Here is a 23,109-nt window from a genome sequence, read left to right on the forward strand (position 1 = left end):
TTAAACTAAAAGCAATATATCTTTAATTTCAGCTTCTAACTTCAGGCTTCTGTGTTATCTAGAGTATAGAAAAATGTGTGGCTGGTAAGCAAGCAGACAGTTTGCTGTTAAGAGGGTCTAGCTCCCTTTCTTGATTTTGAAGACTCAAGTACAGACAGATCATTTCCAGAAAGCACAAGTAAATCAGCTATTACTGAGCAGTCGCCTGACATGTAAAGATTATTCCGTCCATCTCTGGGAAACCCAGTTAAGATCTGTCTTCTGCTACAGTGCTGCTGTGTCTGGATTTTATGATTCCTACCACAGCCATTCATTTATCTATTGTTTCAAGGCTCCAAATGCTAGAGAGACAGCTTACCTGTCTGACACGCCCTGCAAAGCTGGGAAGATGCAGAGCTCTATACCTGCAAGGAAACATGTCTCTCTTCCCGAAGGTTCCCAGGCACAAAGTGACACTGGTTTTGTGGATTTCCTACATGGTTACCCTTGTCTCTTCAGATGACCAAAACGTCCTCTGACTCAAGGGACAGGAATGAGCTGACCCATCACACGCCTCACACACATTACATTAGAAATACTGGGAAATCAAGGACACAGATATGTATATTCCAATGTTACCTCTCCAAGTCAGGATGGTCTTTTATTGCCTACAGGTTCCTGAAGACAGGCTTTCAATTAAAAAAAAAATATCTTACCACTCAAAATGAATCTTGTTGCAGACCACTTTGCTCCAAAGAGACATGGTAGCTTGGGGAATATTAAGAGACATGTCAAGGTAATTTTTTTTTTTTAATCAGCCTGTTTTCAACACTGTAGCTAGATGCCAAAGGCAGAGGAAGAAGGCAATTAAGCTGTTCTGAACCAGAGTCTGCCAAATGCCAAAGCTCTGAAAACTCATCTGTCCAAAAGCAACGACATTCTTCTTGAAAACACGGCACTTTTGATTGTAATTAGCTATTGTGAATCACAATAAGAGATCCTTTAGCAGGAGAAGTACCTTTTTATCTCTATTTGCCAAGGTCTTCAGTTGCATTAAACTCAACTGAATATAAGAGAAGGCACAAGCTAACAAAGAACAATCAGCCAGTAGGAAAATCTATAGCCAAGTGCGTACCATAAGCCTGGGCAACATGTAGAAAAAATTAATATATTTAGCATTACTTTCTCTCACAGAGGATGTCAAATGGGTGTTAAATAGTACAGTTTTTTAAGTCAAACTCTGCAGTATTTTTTAAAGCCACAAATTTAATAGAATATATCATTTGCATGAAATCAAAGTCATTCCAAAAAAGCAAAGTTACTTATTAATTACAGAGTTTAAGCAGATATCTTATTGCCCAAAATAGTTTTGTTCATACATTCATATGATAAAAAGATGCATATCCATGCAGAAGAAAAATTTAGTCAGGAGAATAAGGGTTTGCCCTGAAATTAAAACCAAAGAAACAAAAACTCTGCCAGAAATTCTTTCTCCTCATGTTTGAAGCTGCCATTTTCTCCCTGAAGCATAGAAGTCTGATCCACTGAAACAAACTCAATGAGGTTCAACCACTGCATAAATTTTCTTTTTAAAATTCAGAAACATTTCAGTTTAGAAATATTCATATATTCATGATTGTACACAGGCATTCTTAGAAAGCTGACTCTTTTTTCAAAGTGTATGGACTTCTAAGATACCTCAGTTTCTGGCAAGTGTTTGAACCATTAACAGTCTCCATATTACAGACTATTTCAAAACAGGATGACAGTCCACAGAAAGTTTTAGAGGGGTGGGAGGAACAGTATTAATACCATGTGAGGTTTGTTTCGGCAAATCTAGTTACACACAGGAGAAAATAATTCCTGTAGTGGTTTTAGAAAGTAAAATCTGGACATAGCAAACTATGAACCCTAAAAATTTCAGTGTATTGAATCCTGTAGTGTATTGAAACCCTATAAAAAATAGGAACTGTAAATTCAAAATTTTAATGTGATTAACAATTAACTGCACCCAGTTAAGACAGACTACAGACTATACCATCTTTAAAGCTGACAAAAAGAAGAGAAGAGAAGAGACCAAAAAGTCTCATGTAAAATTAACTCTTTGGCCCCTATGATAAAAAATGCACATTTCTCTTCCAAACAGATTTCTGACAGAAATATATGCTCCTCCTTAAGTGCATTATAACACTAAAAAATTAAAAAGAAATTACTTCAACCTGTCAAAGAAATACATTTACATTAGTGCTAAATAACATCCAATATGTTAGTTTTCTTTGTCAAGATCATCTATGTAGAAAGCCTCTATATTACCAACACCTTTTTTAATTAATATGCATTTCCATTTTGGCTACATTTAGGGAAGTGACAACTATACATCCAGTTTAAGTTTACTGGAAGACCTCAGCTGAAAGAATTACGGCAATTTCTGCAGGGGGTAGCTGCCCTTTGTTCCAGGCATTAATCAAACACAGAATCACAGGCTGGCACATGTAATTCTGCCAGCTTTCAGAGTAAGTCCCTATTTTCACATTGCTTCTACCACACTGGCAACACACACTGCTTGACTGCGGGAATATATATGTGCTCATTCCCACCTTTTCCACCAAAACTGGAAAAGGTGGGAATGAGCATACCACAGCAAGACACTACTGCAGCAAGAATGCAAGCTCACTGATAGCATAGCAATTACTCTCCAGCACAGCTTATATGTACTTTCTACACTTTTTTCCTCCCTCCTGCATTGCAATTACCCTGCTGTCTTACACCTGCCTAGAGATATAGCTCAAGAGAAGGGAGACTGTAGCACATGCTTCAGCCAGGCAGCAAAGGACACCAGCAGCTGGTGCTTGGCTGGACTGACAATGAATCGCCTCAGTGACAAAAACCAGGAACATGACTAATCCTTCTTGGTCTCCTCTAAAGTCAACAGCTAAGTGGGATCAGCCAGACTGGTGGAACAAGACATTGACTGGTGTCAATGAAGCAAGGTGAGACTACAGCAGTCATTAAGTCAGTTTAAACACCATATAACCACACTCTGAATTCACCAATATGCAAAAAATTAAGTTCTAGTTACAGTATTGCTGTTCCCTCAAAGATGTGGCTTGACTTTATTTAATAGAGCAGAGATCTAGCTAATCTCAAAGCTTGCCTTTCTTGGGGCAAATGGTGACAGAAATACACTGTGTAAAAGTAGGGCATTAGTTGAGCTTGTTCACAAATATTTTAAGCGTTTTTTAAAAGTGTGCTTTAGGATACTTGGCACTGGATAAGCACCTGAAAGATGGCCAAGGAGAACTGTTTAATACTAGGGTACAAATAACACAGGAACAGCAGAATAGGCTGTATGCAGAAACATGTCAAGGGAGGTGATTGTCCCACTCTACTCTGCACTGGTGTGGCCTCACCTTGAGTCCTGCATGCAGCTGTGGCACCTCAGCACAAGGACAAGAGGGCAACCAGTGGGGTGAAAGGCAGCTGGCATCACTTGACTTGTTTAGCTTTGAAAACAGAAGGTTGAAGGATGACTCCACTGCATTCCACAACTTCCTCAAGGGGGGCTGCTAATCCCTCTCACCGCAATCTAACTGCTCTGCTGGTACTGATATCTTGCCTCTAGTTCAGCAAAAACTCACTTCACTATCCTTCAGCTATTGAGCTTGCATTTAAAACCTTTGTCTACCAGTTGCTTTAAATGAAAAACAACTTTGCCAGGGCAAAAGAAAACCTACTTTTTACCCAAAACCAGTGCATAGAGGAGATCCACTGATATTCACACTACAGGGTAGGAATAATAAACCTGAAGTGACCAGTATCCATAATATCTGAGTTGTTGGCATCTTAGAAGCATAGAATGGTTTGGGTTGGGAGGGACATTAAAGATCATCTTGTTCCAATCCCCATGATGTGGGCAAGGACACATCAGGTTGCTCACACTGCCATCCAGACTCCAAGGAATGGGGCACCCACAACTTATCTGGGCAACTTGTTCCAGTGCCTCCCCACCCCCACAGTAAAAAAATTCTTCCTAATATCTAACTCTCTTTCAATTTGAAGCCATTCTCCTTTTTCCTAACAATACCTGCCCTCGTACAAAGTTTCTCTCAGGGTATTTCTAAGGATGTTCCAATCTGCTACTCAAGACAACTGAATGTTATGGAAAGAAAAATTGCCATGCATTTAATTAAAGTTGTTCCATGCACTTCTGAAAAAAGGAATGGATCAGGAAACAACTGTGCACTATCGATTACCATAATATAATCAGGAGCCCTCCTCCACTATTCCTCTTCCAGCAATTTGAGGAAAATTATGAAATTGCAATACCTAGTGAATTATAATAGCTTGTACTAAACCTACTAACAATTGATTCTGAAGTTTCCTTACAAAAAAGAAAAAAATGACAATTTGGAGACAACATTTATCTACCAATACATGCTTGACAACTTGGAGTACCTGGTACCCAACAAGAAAAACTCATTTTCAAAACAAAACCTTGCTTTTCATGTCTTTATAACATGAGAAATGTGGAACAATCTTAAAATGTTCCATGGAAAGCTGATATTTCTGCTTTCTGCTTACTGCCCATTACTACAAATGCACAGAACTGCAAGGTGCTGCACCTGGGCCAGGGCAACCTCTAGCACCACTCTAGGCTGTGGGACGAACAGATGGAGATGGAGAGCAGCCCAGCCCAGAAGGATTTGGGGGTGCTGGGGGATGAGAGGCTGGACATGACCCAGCCATGGGCACTGCCAGCCCAGAGAGCCAAACGTGTCCTGGGCTGCATCCAGAGCAGAGTGGGCAGCAGGGCCAGGGAGGGGATTCTGCCCCTCTGCTCTGCTCAGAGCCCACCTGCAGGGCTGCACCAGCTCTGGGCTCCCAGCACAGCAAGGACATGGAACTGATGGAGAGAGTCCAGAGGAGGGACACCAACATGGTTAGAGGAATGAAGCACCCTTCCCATGAGGACAGGCTGAAAGAGCTGGCGCTGCTCAGCTTGGAGAAGAGAAGCTCTGGGAAGAGTTTATAGCAGCCTTTCAGTACCTAAAGGAGGGCTACATGAGAACTGTAGGACAACTTTTTAGCAGGGTCTGTTGCAACAGGACAAGGAAGAGTAGTTGGAAACTTTAATAGGGTAAATTTAGACTAGCTATAACAATGACATTTTTTACAATGAGGGTGGTAGACCACTGGAACACACGGCACTGAGATGTAGTGGACACCCTACCCCTGGGAACATTGATGGTCAGGTGGATTGGGCTCTGAGTAGCATGATCTAGTTGGAGATGTCTCTGCCCACTACATAGCCTGTAAAGGTTCCTTCCAACTGAAACTTTTCTATGATTGTGCCAACCCTGACACATAGGAGTCACAGATCTACCACCACCCATATATATTAACTCAGTCAGGAACTGTGCGAGCTAGCACAGGTCCAGACCAACACAACTTTCTTATTAATCCACATTAGAGCTCCTGCAGGTGAATAAGCCACTATCAAAAATCTGTTGTCTGTCTCCTAGTTTTTCATTTTCCTGAATGAAAGGAGGCCATCAATAAAGCTACAATAATCAGATCCCCACCAAGCTACCTGTTGCAGTTTCATTTACTGAGCTGCTCATCAAAGAGCACCTTCATACACCATATTCAGGACAGGCAGCGAGCTTTAACACAGTAGGCTGCAGAAAAATTCCAACAGCATTTTCAGTAAAAGCAACAAGATACCTGTTAGAATTCTGGGAAAAATGAACCATTACTACAACATTTCTGCAGCATTCATCATGAATTATACTCATCATGCATCAGTAGCAGACAACTGAACTTCTTTGGCTCTGGATTGCCACAATCTGTATCATTTTAGAGTGACGAACAGGTTCCTACACATCACTTCTTTCAGCATTAAAGAGTACATCTGAAATATGGGGGGCAAGTAGTAATGATTTTACATGACCACTGCGACACTAACAGCTAAAGTCATGATGATGAAAAAACAGTATGGACCCCAGCATGAGCTATGTAACATGGGTAAGCAGACCTATATTTCAAAATTCCAGAGGGTAACACACTGCTAAGAAAAAACCTAGCAGTAATTCAAGTCCCATTAACGGTGAAATTCCAAAATATAAATCATTAGCTAAACAATACGGTCATTCTGAACAACTATAATTTATAATTAAACAAATATTTTTTAAAATTTTAAAATTTTACTTTGCTTGAAAGTAAAGTTATACGTAGTTCAAGAAAATTCAATTATTTAAATATAAAAAGCACAAGATTAAAGATAATCACTTCCCTAGAGCAGCATTATTCCTAAGGCTGGTTCTGGGTAGAAGCCAACTATTCCAACTGATACAGTGGAATTTGCCAGGAAATAGGGAGGATGGAGAAAAGAGGGAAATCCCCACAACTTTATCTTCATTACAAGGATTATGAACACAGTTTTTAAAACTGGCACTATGCAGACATCTCAATTGACTGAAAAGACATTTCTCAAACATTAAATCATAAAACCACAAAGGAATGAAAAAACCTCAAACAACAGAATGCAGTGGATTTTGGCAAAACCTACATTTTTACCTTGATAATTTTCTCTAAAAATTGCATCCCTCTCAGAGTAAGTCTTTGTGTCTCTCACTCATTAAAAGATTAACTGACTTTGAGAAAAGAACTGTCTTAATACAGAAGCCATGCACTTACATTTCCTACAAATTTTATAGAAAGCAACAATTTTATAGAAAGGACCCATCTGTTGCTAAACAGAATAATTTCTACTCTAAAATGACCTACTTCTTGCATCCTCTAAAAAAAAAAAACCTCAAACCATTAACAGCCTTTTGCATTTGTAATAAAGCAGTGAATTTTACTATGTTTGCCCACAGTGATAACTGCTCTCTAAGGGGCAGAGAAAAGTCCTTTCCTTTAAGGAAAGAAAAGTCAGCTATTAAACTTTGTCTAGGTACTCCTGGATTAAGCAACTAATTTTGAGTCTTCTGCCAAAAAGGCGGAAATGTTTAACTTCCAATGAAACTTACAAAACAATACAAATATTTTTGTTTATGCATTAGCAACTATGAGAGAGAGGCCAGCATCAAACTGCCATCTTAATGTAGACTGAAAATATTTTCACTAGCTTTTCCTGCAGGAATTGAAATTAAGTTATTTGGAACATCTTATTCAAACAAGTGATGCCTGAGCAAATATTTTCTTCCAGTGGGAAAATTTAATTCTACAGTGTTAGGCAGCTATCATTCAGCATCTTCAAAATTAATTTATTTTTACTAGCTCACTGAACAGACTAGGTGTAATTTTCAATTTTTTCTTGCAACTGAAAAACATGTAAGCTAAAAAAAGCAATAGAACCAATGCTACTGACAATATAAAATACATAAATGGAATCAGACTCTATTTGTATTTTCCATGGGGTTCAGCATTCAAAAATCTACTTCAAATTTGAAGGTTTTTCTCAAGCACTATAATTACCCAGGGTCGGTTTTCTTCTGAAATCCACATGCAGCAATCCCTGTGCCAACTCTTTTTCATCGGGGTCTTCCTACTTTAAGGCTGAAACTGATCACAAAAGGTGACTGAAAAATCTAGAAAGGAATGACCACACAATGGTCAACACTTATGGGTGTTTACATGATCGGAACTTTAATGCTACTGTACCTGCTCAGACAATTTCATGCTGTGCCTAGAGGATGAGCTGTGTAGGAGACTGCATGCATACAGTTCTCTCACTTCCAGTAGCTTGATGACTTGCTTGGTAAGACACAGATCAACTAAAAGCAGTCACATGTATCCAGGGTATCCTTGGGGATTTCAAGCAACAGGTTGCTAATCCAAATAGGTACGCATGTATACCTGGTAGCTACGGATGATGAGGCACTGCACTGAGTAAATGGTACAGAAAATTCTCACTGGCATCATTTGCACAGAAAACCTTTATAAAAGGAATGGCATTCAGAACATATATATATACACAAAGGTATAGAACTTAAGCAATGTATGGTTCCATTGAATTTGTCCAGTGTAATTTTGAAAACCTTTTATTTCTTTTTTTAATTACAAGAATAAGCCAACTGAAAACAAGTGAATAGTGGAGATGGATTTGAGCATAACTAAATCTTTTCAAGGGGCTGTGTGAAGTTCAGTGTAAAAACTGTATCTTTGAAGGTGGAAAACTTTGCCAATTGGATATAGCCTAAGACAGAACCAAAGGGTTTTATTTACATTCCTGATTAGAGAATCTCTGAAGCCAAATCAAATCTTTCTTCTAAGGCCTGAAAATGTAACTACCTCTTGTAAAAAAAGTCAGCAAGTTGGTGAACTCCCAATAATATAGACTGACTGCACATTTATGCTTCAATTCTGTTGATATCAAATAAAATGCTAAGATGCAAATATTCCACAGAACTAATCTACACGATTGGTGCTACCCTAAATGTCCTTCTCAACTAACTCAAGTGCGACAGTGGAAAAGCTGTACTGCAGTCGAGTTCTGACTTTTTAATCACTTATGGTATCCCAGTGTTACTCTTACTCTCTCAGCAAGCTACAGGATAGCCAGTCAGACCTTACTGGACAGGAAGGATGGAGAAGGGTAACAAAACTTTCTTAGCCTGAAAGACAGAAGAACAGTGGCTGTAGCAAATTACCTGGACTAGTTCACATTTAGGAGGCCACAAGGTACATGTGTAAAAAAAAGGGGGAGTTAGAAGCATCCAAGAGATAATTCAAGGAATCTGCAGCAAAAGACAAACACAGAAGTAAGACTACACTGAATATGGCAGCACACAGGTACCAGGTGAGCCTACACCTCTCCCTCCAGAAGGACACACTATTTGTAATATGCATATGTTTATGCAAATAAGAAATAATCATGTTTTGTAGTTCACATCAGTCAGCCCACGTAAAAACGGACAAAAAGGAATCAGATCTGGGCTTCAAGGTGCATAGAAATCAAGGTGCAATTTAGACCATTATTTAAAAGCATGTAAGCAAAAGTCCACCATGTTAAAGGATTTTACTCAGTGCTACCACTCAGTGTTTTACATTAATATGGCATTCATTCATTTTGAAGGACATGAGCTTAATTTTGCCAGACTCCTTGCCTATCAAAATTCAGCAACCTGTTACTGTTATTTTTTTCTTGAATGTAGCCACAAGCTAGAAGTATTAATTGTATGGACTTATCTGTAAGTGCAAAACCTATCTCATACTTGACTACCCTGTAAATGCTTTTCTCAGCCTAAAGCATGGAAATTACAAATGAGTTAACGCTCTCTGTAGAACACACAACAGACTGAACTCACACAATTCGAAGGGAAAGTCAGCTTTTCAGGATTTCTACAGGATTCAAAAAAGTTTCAAAAGTGTTCAAAAATACTGTTTACAGTATTTCATAAAGCATAATGGGCTTTTCAACACCAGGAGATGTAAGCCCTTCAGAGAAACTTTTAGGGACCAGACAGACAGAATGCTATTACATTATTTCTGCCAAGCTGACCAGATAAACTTCCAGGTCAGAAAGTCCACAGAGGGATGCATAAAACTGATCAGTTAATGAGAAGGTATTAATTTCTTAAAATGAAATTGGGGGAATGGAGAAAAAGAAAAAACTATGCAGTCTGAAGAATCCAGAAGACAAAAAGCAATGAAGCTATGTACTTTAAGAATGACCATACTGGTCATTCCCTATATTCAGGGAAAGAATTTGATCAAAACATGCCACACTTTGTTGTTCACACTTAGGCAACATTCTTGCTTTTGTTAACTCAAGAAATCTAAAATTAAAAGGCTCAGAAAACTAGCAATAAAAGGGAAGCTTCCTATTTTAACTTTTTTAACCATTACTCCTCAACTCCAAATACTCTGATGGCATTACTTAAATTTATTACACTTGTGCTTCAAACTTATCAATCTTATCCAGTCTGTTGTTAACAAATATTAAAGCAATGGCTCATTAAGTTTTCCAGAATACAATCTCGATGTTTTATTTGCAAAAACATTAAAAAGCCTCTTGCACCTTATAAATGCAAACAGAAAACACTGCACATGCTTCTATGTAAATGTAACTACAGTTGTAACAGTTCTGTTCTTCAGGAGGCCAACAGGGTCTTTCAGACTATACATGCTACTTGGTTTTCCCTTGTTTTCAAAGATTCTCTTCAGCAGACTGAAGATTCTCACACTAGCTCCCTCTTACCTCCAGCCCAGAACCTACTATTGTCTAAAGGTACCAAAAAAGGTTACCCACTTTTGTTAAGGCTTGTTCAAAGCAAAGACAGGCACTGGCATTAACACTTAAAATTTCACAGCATGAAGGCTTTCTCAACATCTCTATCAGTGACTTGGTAAAGGAAGCAAAATACACTCATGCACTCTGCAAATAACAGTCAATTGGGAAGTGAAGCATCTGACACTTCACAGCAAGCAAGGCTTGCAGAAGGGACCCAGGCAGTCTGGAAGAATAGGCTAACAGCAACCTCATGAAATAAAATGAGGACAAACGCCCAATAACAATAAGTGCCCCAACAAGGCAGAGCCCTGCAGCCAGGAGGCTCAGACTGTAACACAGCCTGGGCGGGCCATGAGCTGAGCCAGGGCCCAGGCAGCAACAAGGTGCCTGGGCAGCAACAATGGCTATCAATGTCCCAATTCCTGTGAGGTGGTCACGCCCTGGGAGCCGGGGGAGGCTCAGAACTATATCCTCTGTTTCGTTTTTGTCAGATCCTATCTACACACAGTTTGGATCTCTTAACACAAACACCACCAACAAAATGTTGGGGCTAAGAGGAGGTAACTGAGACCGTGGGGCTGGAGACTGCAGTGAGAAGCAGCTACAGGCCTAGGGCTGGCTCAGGTGGAAGGAGGGATGGCTTCAGGGGCATCCAAGGAGCTCCTCTGTTCCCTCCCATCAGCATGGCACTGATCAGAGGGAACAGAGGAGACAAAGGCTCTTCACAGTGGTGTGTGGAAGGAGGCAAGAGGCAGCAGCCCAGCCTGACACGAGAGGCTTGGGCCCATGAAGAGGGCATAGCAGCGGAGCCGAGCCCAGGGAGAGTTTCACACCCAGCAAGGAGGGGTCAAGTCCTGAGCAGACCTCATGGCTGAGCCTCTCATTGTCCCTGACAGAATGAATTACACTGTCATTGTGTGAAACACAGAACAGTTTCACAGACAAAGCGTAAACCTAAAGGTTTGGCCTTTTGGGCTCTCTCATCCCTCCAAATAGGCAAATTTCCTTTTGGCTTTTTCACATCACTTAATTCTGGCAACACAATAAAGAAGTCAGTACATTTTTCTGATTCAGACTGTGCAACATATTACATAGATTTAAGAATGTTTATTTATAGTTAAGAGTTTTGACTTGTTCTACCTTATAACTACTAAAGTTATTTTGCTTAATAGAGAACTATAGAACGCCTTTCAAAGAAAGATATTTTATTTTCTTATTACTTCCATCACACTACGGTGTTTTTAAAGAACGCACATGCTCATTTGTTTACCCATTCCACTTAAAGACATATACCAAGCTTGTGTATGAAATTATTCACAAAAACACTTCACTTAATTTCACTGTTAGGTCAATCTTTCTCTTTATACTAATCATGCACCAGCAACAAGCAGCAACATCTTTATTGTGATGGCTTTTGACATGGGTGCAAGACTCACCCCTCCTGCCTTTAGCAGCTTTCTTCTGAATTCCTCTGTCGGGTTGTTGAATGTGAGCTTTTCACAGCGGAGGTGATTTACAGGTGGGTGGCCTTCAAGGTGCAGGAATAAGTCATAGTCAAATCGAACTTTCTTAGGCTCTTCCTGAGGGTTGAAAATAACCAGATAGAAACATCTAGCACCAAAACTAACTAAGTTGAAAACAAAGGCTACATAAAGACTGTCAATTAAAATTAAATAATTTTAAATCATTCTCTGTGTTCTCAGACACACACAGAATTTACCAAATGTCAGCTGAGCTACAGTAAATCAGAGAAGCTCCTATTAGCCCATGATAACACAAGGTAAAATGCATGAATTTCATGAAACCCTGACAAGGCTTGCTTGACACTGTTAAGTCATGTTTGGCCCACACTACAGATAGGTACATAGGCAAGTATCATGGTTCAGCTGACACAAGGTAACTCACTCAAAACCACAATTACATTTCTGAGCCCTAGAGAGTACTGAACATAGTGGAGTAAGTTTTGAACACAAATTTCTCCACTGCAGCCAAACAATTGATTTCTTCACAAGTTATAGAAAGGGGGAATTATGAATCTGTTGCAGCCAACTACATTTCATCTCCTACTTACAGGGTCTGCTCATTTCTTAAAGAAACGTCATTGTCTTGAACAAGTGGGGTCAGATAGATTTCAAATTTCACCAGAACATTCAAGCAATTAAAATTCTCTGCCATTGCAGTGAAAAAAATGAAATTGAATGTTCCCTGCACCAATATAGAAAGAGAAAACACATAAAAGGCAAATTTTTCTCAGGAGAAATTACCAGCGCTCTAGAGGTGCCCTGAAAAGCCTCAGCTGAAAAAGGAAAGTGGCTGCATCAAACAGACTTCAGTATCTTCTATCTCATATTACAAACTAAGTCCATTTTGTGTTACATATTTACACAATCCCTGCTAGAAGCTGTATATGCAGTAAGTGCTTTTTTAAGATACTATTAAGCAGCCCTTCTTCCAAAGGTCCTGATGTGCAATGGAAGTCACCAAATCAAGCCTTGGGAAAAAATTAAAAAAAAAAATTTAACTTGAAAAACAGTTTCGGTAAAAAGGGAACTGTGAGGGAAGAGATACAGCAAAACCTTAGCACATATCCAACACTGCCTGAAATTAAAATACATGTTCTGTTCAGTGACAGATGCTTTAGAAATTCATATTAACCATGCTGAATTTTGAGACAGGATTCCAAGTATGGGAAGAACAGAAAGCATAGAAATCTCAGTTATTTTGAAAGTTAACTCAGAGGTTTCAAACATTTAGCCGAGACATCCTAATCTGTCCCATGTCTAGACTTAGAGCAGAAACAATAAAAGGAGACCTGAAGTTCTTTCTGAAAATAAAACAAAGCAGTTCCCCTAGATGAACTATTTTCACAGTTCTGACAGTTCATAGAAATAAATGACATCATAAATGACATCATTTTCAAAGGCAAACATGGATGATACTTCTTGTTAGAAATATTTACATGATTTTGTGCAGAAAAAAACTGAAGCAATTTATTCCCTGATCTGCTTAGAAAACAACAATGTTGCTATAGGCAACACATTGGTACCAGCAGCTTTGCCATAAAAGCTAAGTTGTAATAATTCATGAACGGTAGTCTTCAAACAATTTTCTGGAAAGTCAGGTGAACATAACCAGTGAATAAAAAGCAGACTTACTACACAAATGATCATCAGTACCACAGCACTGCCATTATTTCAAAATGGGGAAGATAGAATGTGCTGCATTTTATGAGCCTTATCTCATATGAACTGCATTTTCCAGAGTAGGAGTCTTTGACCTAAAAGCATTTTTAAGGACTTTGTTTCAATGACTAACAACCATAGCCTGCTGTTGCTGAATTTGGGAGGAGGGCATGGTTGTAATTTCTGTAACTCTTTAGAGCTTGGAATATTTTTCTATAACGGCAAAACATATATTAAATTTTCCACCAATTTCTGTTTAGTCCTGGGAACAGGATCCTCTGTGGCCCAGGTACTTTCCTGTACCCCTCCTTTCTCTATCCATGAGGGTATTTTCTGAATCAGAAATTCAGCAGCTGTCTACCTTTAATAAATGATGACAGTATGTCTCTTCTTCCTCCTTCTATCTATGTCTTCCTTTTCTGTATTGGAGTACCTGTGAACTGCTTATGGAGGAAGAACAGCTGAGCCTGGAGAAAGTAGTAATGTGCCTGCTCAATTTTTGTGCCACTCTTCCTTTGCATTGCATAGCCCAGGGAAGTGCATGCTGCTGCAGCTGTGTGACAGACTAACTGACTCACAGTCCAACTGTTGCTTGTTGTATTACATGAGACCAACAAGGGGTGAGGGATGTTTGCAAACTTCCTAATTCCACATGCTGCTTGAGGGTAAGGCAAGTTGTAATCACTGCTGCCCTCTTGATCTCAGTCTAAGCCACAACTTCTGCTGGGGAACACCAGAGACTTGCTGTCTCCACAGTCAGAAAAAGCAGCCACAAGTCTAATGGAAAACAAAAAGAGAAATATTGGGCAGGAAGCTTTCTGTAGAGATGCTCAATGATTGACTCACTGTCTTCTACTTTGTCTGTGGGATGAACATCACCTACTTTGTCTGTGGGATGAAGAGACTGGGCTGATTTTCGTTAGATTTTCTGAATGAATCAAAAAAGTTTCCCTAATAGAAAAAGGGCTAAAAGGCATACAAAAAAGTCTGATCAACTCACTGAGCCAGTTCTGTTTCATTTCTAACAGCAAACATGATAAAACAAGACCTGCTCTTACAGATTGATACAGGGAACATGTCAGAATTACCTATTCAAAACCTAAAACTTCCAAAGTGCCTGAACAGAATTACCCACACCTCACACCTTAACAGGGCTTTCTGTGAAAGATAAAACAATGCTGGAATACACACTTAAAGGCACACATAGCTAACCCCAAAAGAAATTTTAGGTGATCAGGGTTTCAGAAAAAGTCTTTTCCAATGCATTTATATTTGCTTCCTCTTTTAGTCTTTTACAAAGCATTCAACACAGTAAAGATATAATTTTGACTTGATTAAAATAGTAATTTCAAACTGCATCTTGATAACATAAAATGAACTCACAGGTATCTTTGAATCATGTTAAGTACCATAATAGCTCCAAGGCACACAACATATAAAGGGAACCTCAATAACTTTGTATATTAAGGTAGTGTGCATTAAACTTTGCAAGATTTTGCTCTTTAATTTCACACAAATCCAGTTCTTTTTATCTGTGCTAGTTATTAGTAATGCAGACCCTGTTATGTACATTTAAAGAAAACCTCTGTATTTGCTATGTGAGAGACTCACAATAAGTGCAGCAATTACTAAGGATGTGAGGTATCACAATAGCATAAGTTTTGCAGAATGGCACTAGATTTGGCTTGAGCCCGGTAACATTGAATATAATGAGTACTCACATGTAGTCTAAAATAATGGTTTTTAACAGACAAAGGATGCAAGACTAAAAAAAAGACTGTTTTGAAAGATCAAAACCTGAACCAATTATAAAGATTTGTAGTACTAAGTGGTACAACGTAATACTAAAATAGAACAATTCCTTCATTGTATAATCAACATAATCAAGACTGGTGTCATTTCCTCAAGTTTAAGTGGCTCTTTAAGCATTAGTTTAAGTCTGTCCACTCTTTAGCAGGGCTAGTAATTCTTCTCAATAATTATATTATACCTCTCTTTTTGCCAGTAAGGCAATTTTAATTTCAAAGAGTTATCTACTAAATACTGTCCACCAGTAGTCTATATTGGATGCAATATTATTTAACTTCCCCATCAGTGCCTTGGGTGAGGGGCAGGTGCCCCCTCAGAGAGTTCACTGATGACACAGAGCAGGGAGCAGCGGCCGATACCCCAGAGGGCCCCGCTGCCCTTCAGAGGGTGGGGAGAGGGGCACAGAAGAACTGCCTGAAATTCAGCAAAGGCAAATGCAGGGTCCTGCACCTGGGGAGGAAGAACCCCGGCCACCAGCACAGGCTGGGAGCTGATCTGCTGGGAAGCAGCTCTGAGGAGAAGGGCCTGGGGTTCCTGGTGGACAGCAAGCTGTCCATGAGCCAGCAGTGTGTCCTGGGGGCCAGGAAGGGCAATGGTGCCCTGGGGTGCATTGGGAAGAGCAGTGGCAGCAGGCTGGGGGAGGTGATCCTGCCCCTCTACTCAGCCCTGGTGAGGCACAACGGGAGTGCTGCACTCAGTTCTGGCTCCTCAGGACAAAAGACACATGGAGAAGGTCCAGCACAGGGTGACAAAAATGATGAGGGAACCTCTTCTAGATGGAAAGGCTGAGAGAATTGGGTCTGCTCAGCCTTGAGAAGAGATGACTGTGAGGGACCTCACTGTTAACAAGTATCCAAAGAGAGGGTGTCAGATGATGGATCCAGGCTCTGTTTGGTCGTGCCAAGCAATAGTACAAGAGTCAATAGGCACAAACTGATGCACAGGAAGTTCCACCTGAACATGAGGAAGAGATTCTTTAACGTGCAGTGATCAAGCACTGGAACAGATTGCCCAGAGAGGTCGTAGAGTCTCCCTCATTAGGGATATTCAAGAACTGTCTGGACATAATCCTGTGCCATCCAATCCTGTTTGAGCAGGGATGTTGAACCAGATGACCCCGTGCAGTCCCTTCCAACCTGACCCATTCTATGACTCTGTGAAATACAATTATGCAATTTTACATGTTGCAGTAATACTGGGTTGAGGAACAGCATTGATAAAGATAGCTTTAAATATAATTCTTAAGCAAGTTTACAGACTGAAGTTCAAAACTTAAACCCTCACTTCAACATGATCTTTTTCTTATGAAAAACACGAGATTCCATACCTTGTTTTTGAAGTAAACCTCAATTGGTAAAATGAAACCAGCATATCCAGATTCTTCAACTTTGTAGGGTGGGTCCTTGCACACTGAAACAGAGAAAAAAACCAGTATTTAACATAAAAAAATCTGAAATTCATAAGCAAACTACATGAGTAAATCTGTGACAATAGTTCTACATAGCACTGTTAAAAAACTGCACACATGCAATAGGATGGATCTGTGCACAACTCAAACTGAATTTTGCAGGAAAATTTTTCTCACCTCTTTTCTCATATCCACTTTATGGATAGGAAATCTATCTTAAATTTGAAAACTTTATTATTGGGAATGTGGGGACATAACACAGCATTTCATCATATAGTGAAGAACATGAGGAAGGTTAACTATGGTATTATGTTTAAATAATATCCAGATTTTCCTTACAGGATTCAGACTTCTATAACAATACTGTGTGTATTATTAGCCATAATACAATCTTTTTCTCCAATTTCTCAGTTTAATTCTTTTTATTTTAGCTATAATTCTTTTGGATTTTAGCTACTTTGAGTCCCCATGGTACTGAATAGCAGATCTCTGAAGAAAGTGGCACTAGCTGTCAACTCCAGTCAGTGATAAAAAGTAGATTGTTACAAAACTTGGAACAGAAGCCATCTCTGCCTTCTCCTGTTTGACTGCATGGCAGTCTCCTCATCTTGAGTCTCAGAACTCGAGTCTATGCAACATATTAGCACAAAGGGAGGCTAAGCTTCAGAAACCATGCATATAACTGAGTTCAACCCAGATGCTTCCAAATGCTGCATGTATGACATGCTATGTATGAAAAATCATGTCTATGGCACTACCATCTCACTGAAGGTTTCTCCATTGTAGGCTGGTAGAATGATGCAGTTTTATAACACAAAAGGCTGACTTCATCAAAAACATCTCCTCTAGCTCTGTGAACCTAGCTGACTGGAAAAAAAATTCAAACTGTCAGATGAATCGCAACTTGCTCAGACATATACTCCTTTCAGAATTGCCTGGTAGTTTACAAAAAGAAGGTATTACAATTAACTGTACAGAGCCTGATTACCAAAATTATTCTTTTTAGCAAAGCACCACAGATAGGCACTTAAAATCCTTTATCACCCTGAAAACATGACAAGGCCCATCAGACACACCCAGGAACATAAACACTCTTACGTTCCCAATAGTACAATTAGTACTGCAGTCTTCTGAGGACATGCAAGCTTGGCTAATCCCCAAGCAAACAAACACAGTGGAATTTTCTACTACTACCTTGCCATTCTTCTTGTTTGCTAGCACCAAACCCCTCGAGGGTTAGGGGGATCACAAGTCCTTGCTCACCAACTGCAGTTGGTTATCACTATCTCATTCACCACATGAAGTTAACAAAAAGGGAAGAGGGAAGAAGAGCAAGAACAATCTCTGTTCACATGGTTCTGCAACACAGTTCTCTTGAAGATACAGAACTTAATTTGTTTCTCCTGGCAGGAAAAAAAAAAAAAACAAAAAAAAAAACAGAAGAGAGGAGCTATAGTTCGTAAAGTGGGATTTGAAAGGTTTTGAAGAAAAAGCACTATGATGATTGCTCTAAGAGATTGTTTCAGACCAAGGTCTTCAGCTGGAAACTGGAAGAACCTCCCAGTAGTAGTATTTCCCTTAATATTGGCACATCTTCTAAGATGACTTGGCAGCATTTGAAAAATATAAATATTACAGTACTAGTTAAGCACAGAAGTTACAGTAATATGTACTGGCAATTTCTCAGTCAATGATAAAGGAGCGTTCCTGCTCCTCCTCAACTTGAGGAGAAAGCCTTCACCATATTTTTTGAATGGTCACATACAGAAGATTGAAATCCACTTATACAAAAATGGGGAAAGATTACACAAATCAGATAGAAATGCAGAGGCTTTAGAAACAGTGATTTCAGGCTACATATTTGTGATGTCACAAACATCACATCAGCTTCTTCCTGAGCATTTAACTGGTGCAGAAAACCTCATTAGCATAAATATTTTTCATTGCCTCCCTCATTAAGCTCTTCCTGCAGATTTACACAGCTGTTTGCCTTGCTGAATAGTACCTTATCAAAGTCTCCTGGCCCTTCAAAGACTCTGAAACAGCTCCCAGTTTTGACAAAGTCTGGATGATGGGCTGCAGAACCATCGCCTGGAAAGTACCTTGGTTATCTTCCCAAACTGAAAGATGGGCTTTTAACACAAGGAAAATTCTAGCCTTGTGAATAAAACCTTCCCGAAGAGAAACACAAGTGACTGAGCAAAGCTCAGTGCTATTGTGTATGTGCAGACTGCAGCTATTACATTTTTCTTGCATTTTTTGTGGGAGCCACCACTGACAGAACATACTGACAGAAATGGCATTTCTGTGCACTCTGAAACAGCATTCCCTGGGCTAAGCCCTTTTTGTCTTATTGAACTGTCAGAAGGACTACCCAGGGCTGCAGTGCCATGTGGTTTAGCCAAGCCAACAGAAAATCATCCTAACAAGGTATGCTGACCACAGAAAAGAGAAGTTGCAAGAGTTCAGTAAACCGCAGAAAAGGAAGAAAGAAAAACAAAAAAAATAAAATCGCTCAGGAGAGGAGAAGGGGGAGAAAAATCCCAAAATTGTAGTGAAAAAGGTAAAGAGAAACAAATGGAAATGGCAAATGTAGACCAACAAACCCAACCAACAACAGAAACTAGGAACAAGTGATTTTGAAAAAGGAACAGATTCCCCAAAACTTGCTAGGAAAAAAGACTGTGCTAGATGAGGTATGTAAGCAGAAAACACTACCTTATTACAAAAATCTTCCTCCTGATCCAGAGGGACAGAGGCATTTTACCTCTGACTGCTCCCTTCCTTTAAAGTGGCACCTAAAAATCCATTTCAAGTACCAGACCAAGTGTCTTGAACACCATTTACCACTAAGACTTAATTATTATGGTCAGATTTATTTTTCCTAAGGAAAAAGCTTGTATGGACCAAATTTTCTCCCTCTCTGCTGTATCTTTTGTCTAGGTTGTCCAAACTCAAGGCAGTCTCTACAACAATTAAAGCCCTGAAGGTTCCCAGAGACTCAGCTAAAAACTGGTGTCTGATAAGGCAGTTCCAGGGAACATGGGTGAGATGCAGGAAGAAGCGGCCAACAGCATACAGAATAACAGAACAATTATAAGTGTTTCCTGTCACAAGTGTTGTAGGTTCAGAAGAAGATAAGTAAAAAACATAAGCAAAATTATACATATTTCTTTACATGCACTGGCCACAGAATAAAATGTGGGGGGTTTGTTGCCTGTGTAAGGCAAAATAAGGAGCTTAGCTCTGCTGATCAGAGCATGGTGGGAATAACACCAACATCGTGCATTCAATCCTGTACAGGCCACTTATCAATGATCCTTGTGGGTCCTTTCCAACTTAGAATATTCTGTGAGTTCATGGTACTGACCTGTTATTGTACATTTGTCATGAAAATCTCGTCTCCCACAAACAAAAATTTTAGTCCTAATGCATTTGCAAATACATTTGCTAAACAGATAGATCAATTAAAACTATTTTAGGTGCAATTTTGAAATTAAAATAGGAGCTCATGCAACATAATCATAAAGCTGAAGTCTGTCCCTTATGTTCACCATGTTTCATTGTACTGTGGGGTGAACATCCCAGTAACACTTGGTATGTTTAAGGCCACAGAATGGAAATTAGATCAAAGCGGTCTCTAACTATGACTAAATCTATTGTGAAATGCTGCACAGGAGCTTGAACACAGGTGAAACCAAATGACTAGTCAAGTTGTAAAAAGATAGAGGGAATAGGGGAAGGTGTAAAAGCCAGGTCCTAGGATAGGAAGAAGGTGGAATGATGGTTTGCCTTAATGCTGACAAACTATACACATGTGCACATGCACAACAGCACAGGGGATGAATTCTAGTACTACACACACTTCAGATGCTCATCTACAGTATACTGTGAGGGAGGACTACTCAGGCACTCAGCTGTAAGGCCAGCTGCATTACAAACACTTCATGAACAGGAATAGTCAGAAACATACTGGTTATGCTGATGCATTCATTTTGAGCTGCCTTCTTTTACAAACAGGTTCCAGTAATTCATAGATGCTGAGAAGTTATGGAAATGCTCCTCAAACAAAACCTGCCTTCCAGCAACTGCAAGGTATCAATGGGCATCAGTAACAGCAACATTATCACTACTACTACTAGTTTTATTAATAAGGATTTCTTCTCAGTAATGATCTGTTTACATTACATTGCCTAACCATACTATCAAGAGACCCTGCAGAGAGACCTTGACAAATCAGAGGGCTGGGCAATCACCAACTGTATGAAGTTTAACAAAGACAAGTGCCAGATTCTGCAACTGGGATGAGGCAACCCTGGATATGCAGAGAGACTGGGGAATGAGGCACTGGAGAGGACTGCTGCAGAAAGGGACCTTTGCAAATCAGGATATTGCATGAATCTGTGACACTCATTCTGCATGTAAGAAAGAAACGAAAATGCTCAGTTCTCATCCAGTGCATTCTATAACTGAATTATTTTGATAATGCCTGCAAAATGAGTCACCCAAGATCACAGAAAGTCAGAAAAGCATTGATGATTACCTGTCCCTTGTTCTATCAGAATACATTTTCTCTACAGCTCACATAAATTGCTTAAATCCTTTATCTCACATGATTTATTTCTTTATTCCGCAAGTGAAGCACTACTTTTTCTTTCCCAAATGCATTCCCACGTGTTGTATCAGACATGAACTGACACTGAAGGAACAGGTGCAATCAAGCCACAATGCCACATTTTACTAACAGTGACTACATTGAAGCCTTTCAACATAATAACAAAATTCTAGTTAAAGCTATCTTTCTTAAAAGCTTTAACATGCAATTCACTTGCCAGTTTAACACTGTTGAAGACATCATTATGAACAGATTTTTTTTATTAAAAATACAGTCAGAATGAACAAGTAAAGGCAGAAGGTCCCTTCAAGCAGATTTCAATGCAACATCAGGATGATGCAGAATAAAGTCTGCAAGAATTCATACATATTTTATGCAACCTACAGGATACTCCAAGTGGGTGCCTGTAAGAAGTGATGTCTTCTTAAAGATAACTGATTTAACATTAAGGATTTTTGTATGAGTATTTCATAGATATTTGCTCATTATTTGCTCATACTAGTCACACTCTGACCCACTGTTTCATCTATTCAACACCATCTTCCTTAGAAGTTTCAAAACCAAGGGGTGGCATTCATACCATTCATCCTGGTACCAAATCCCTCCTACAACAATAACTCAGCTTTAAATATTCAGTTGTGATTTTTTAAAAGCTCTTCTGCTATTCTGCAGCTCACCTTGCCAACTGGAAAGGTCCAATATATGGATTCTTAAAAAAAAAATACCAAAACAGCCTAGAAGAGAATGGCTCTGTTATCTTCTATCTTCAGGCACACCTCAGCCATTGATATAAAAAAAAAAAATTCTAGGCAGGTTCAAACAGAAACTGGAAAAAATTACTAAGATGAGTGTGGTTTAAATGGTACATCCAAGACTAGGAATAAGGATAGTCCATTTGCTTCACACCTTTTGCTGGCATGTACTTCATGAGAAAGATAAAGCCCCAAGAAAAAACACCAAAGGCACTAAAAGTTCTAAGACTGGGCTCTCAGCACTGCATTTACAGATATATTACATTGCTTTCCTCACATAGAGAGTGACCAGATCCCCACCACTTCTACCAACTGGATAGGAAAGCAAGATACAGCTTAAAGCCCCTCAAATAAGGTGAACCCTAACTAAATTTTGGAATGATGCTTTCTAAACACACTGTCTACTCCCTGACCATAAAGTAGCTTCTTCATCAACTGAGAGCAATCTAATACACAAGGAAGGAAGGCAGGGAAGTCTCCAAATCTGTGGCTGAGTTTGGACTCAGTCACACCTCGGGTCCATCAGGAATGTAGAAAGTGAGGGGCTTGTCTCAGAACCTTGTGACTCGGCAGAAGGGTCTCACTGTTTTACATGCTTACTCTTTTCCATCTCTGGTCTCTGTGTGACTCATTCTAAGCTGATTCTCATTTGACTTTGTGTATTTTATCCACATAATAAGTAAAAGAGTGAACCTTGCCATTGAACTTTGCTAGTCACAAATTTGTATTAAACCTGCTTTTGCTAGGACCTTAGGGATTTTTTAAGCAACCAAAACCACTCATTTGCAAGCCACTGTTACATGTGATGGAGCTGTGCTTTCCTGAGGATGGCTGAATGCTTGCCTGCCCATGAAGGAAGTAGTGAATAAATTCCTTGCTTTGCTCTGCTTGCATGCACTGCTTTTGCTTTACCTATTTAACTGTCTCAATCTCAACCCACAAGTTTCTCACTTTTATCTTGTTAATTGTCTCATCCCACTGTGGGGAAATGAATAGGCTGTTGTGTGGTGCTTAGATGCCAGCTGGGGATATACCACAACATTACCCCTCCTCCAGGACTTCCAGCAGAACCACCATTTTCCTAATATTAGAAAGATCTCAGGCAGCTGCAAAGTTTTGAAGTTCAT

The 23,109-nt window shown here is 39.5% G+C and overlaps 1 protein-coding gene across 5 annotated transcripts in view; it reads right to left on the minus strand.

The window, feature by feature from the left end:
• Positions 1 to 23,109, minus strand: part of MLLT3 (MLLT3 super elongation complex subunit) — a 137,003-nt gene that overhangs the window by 64,922 nt on the left and 48,972 nt on the right. For 4 of the 5 annotated variants that reach the window (XR_012578018.1, XM_074532423.1, XM_074532422.1 and 1 more), the window contains exons 3-4: positions 16,535 to 16,617; positions 11,653 to 11,796 (exon numbers count right to left, since the gene is read on the minus strand). Coding sequence is in view for 4 of the 5 variants with exons in the window: in XM_074532423.1 (XP_074388524.1) it covers positions 11,653 to 11,796; positions 16,535 to 16,617 (227 nt within the window). In the remaining variant the exon portion in view is untranslated. The remainder of the gene's footprint in view (positions 1 to 11,652; positions 11,797 to 16,534; positions 16,618 to 23,109) is intronic. The other variant, XM_074532424.1, reaches the window with a different exon arrangement.

This window comes from Zonotrichia albicollis, chromosome Z (genome assembly GCF_047830755.1).
Source record: "Zonotrichia albicollis isolate bZonAlb1 chromosome Z, bZonAlb1.hap1, whole genome shotgun sequence".
Lineage (NCBI taxonomy): Eukaryota > Metazoa > Chordata > Aves > Passeriformes > Passerellidae > Zonotrichia > Zonotrichia albicollis.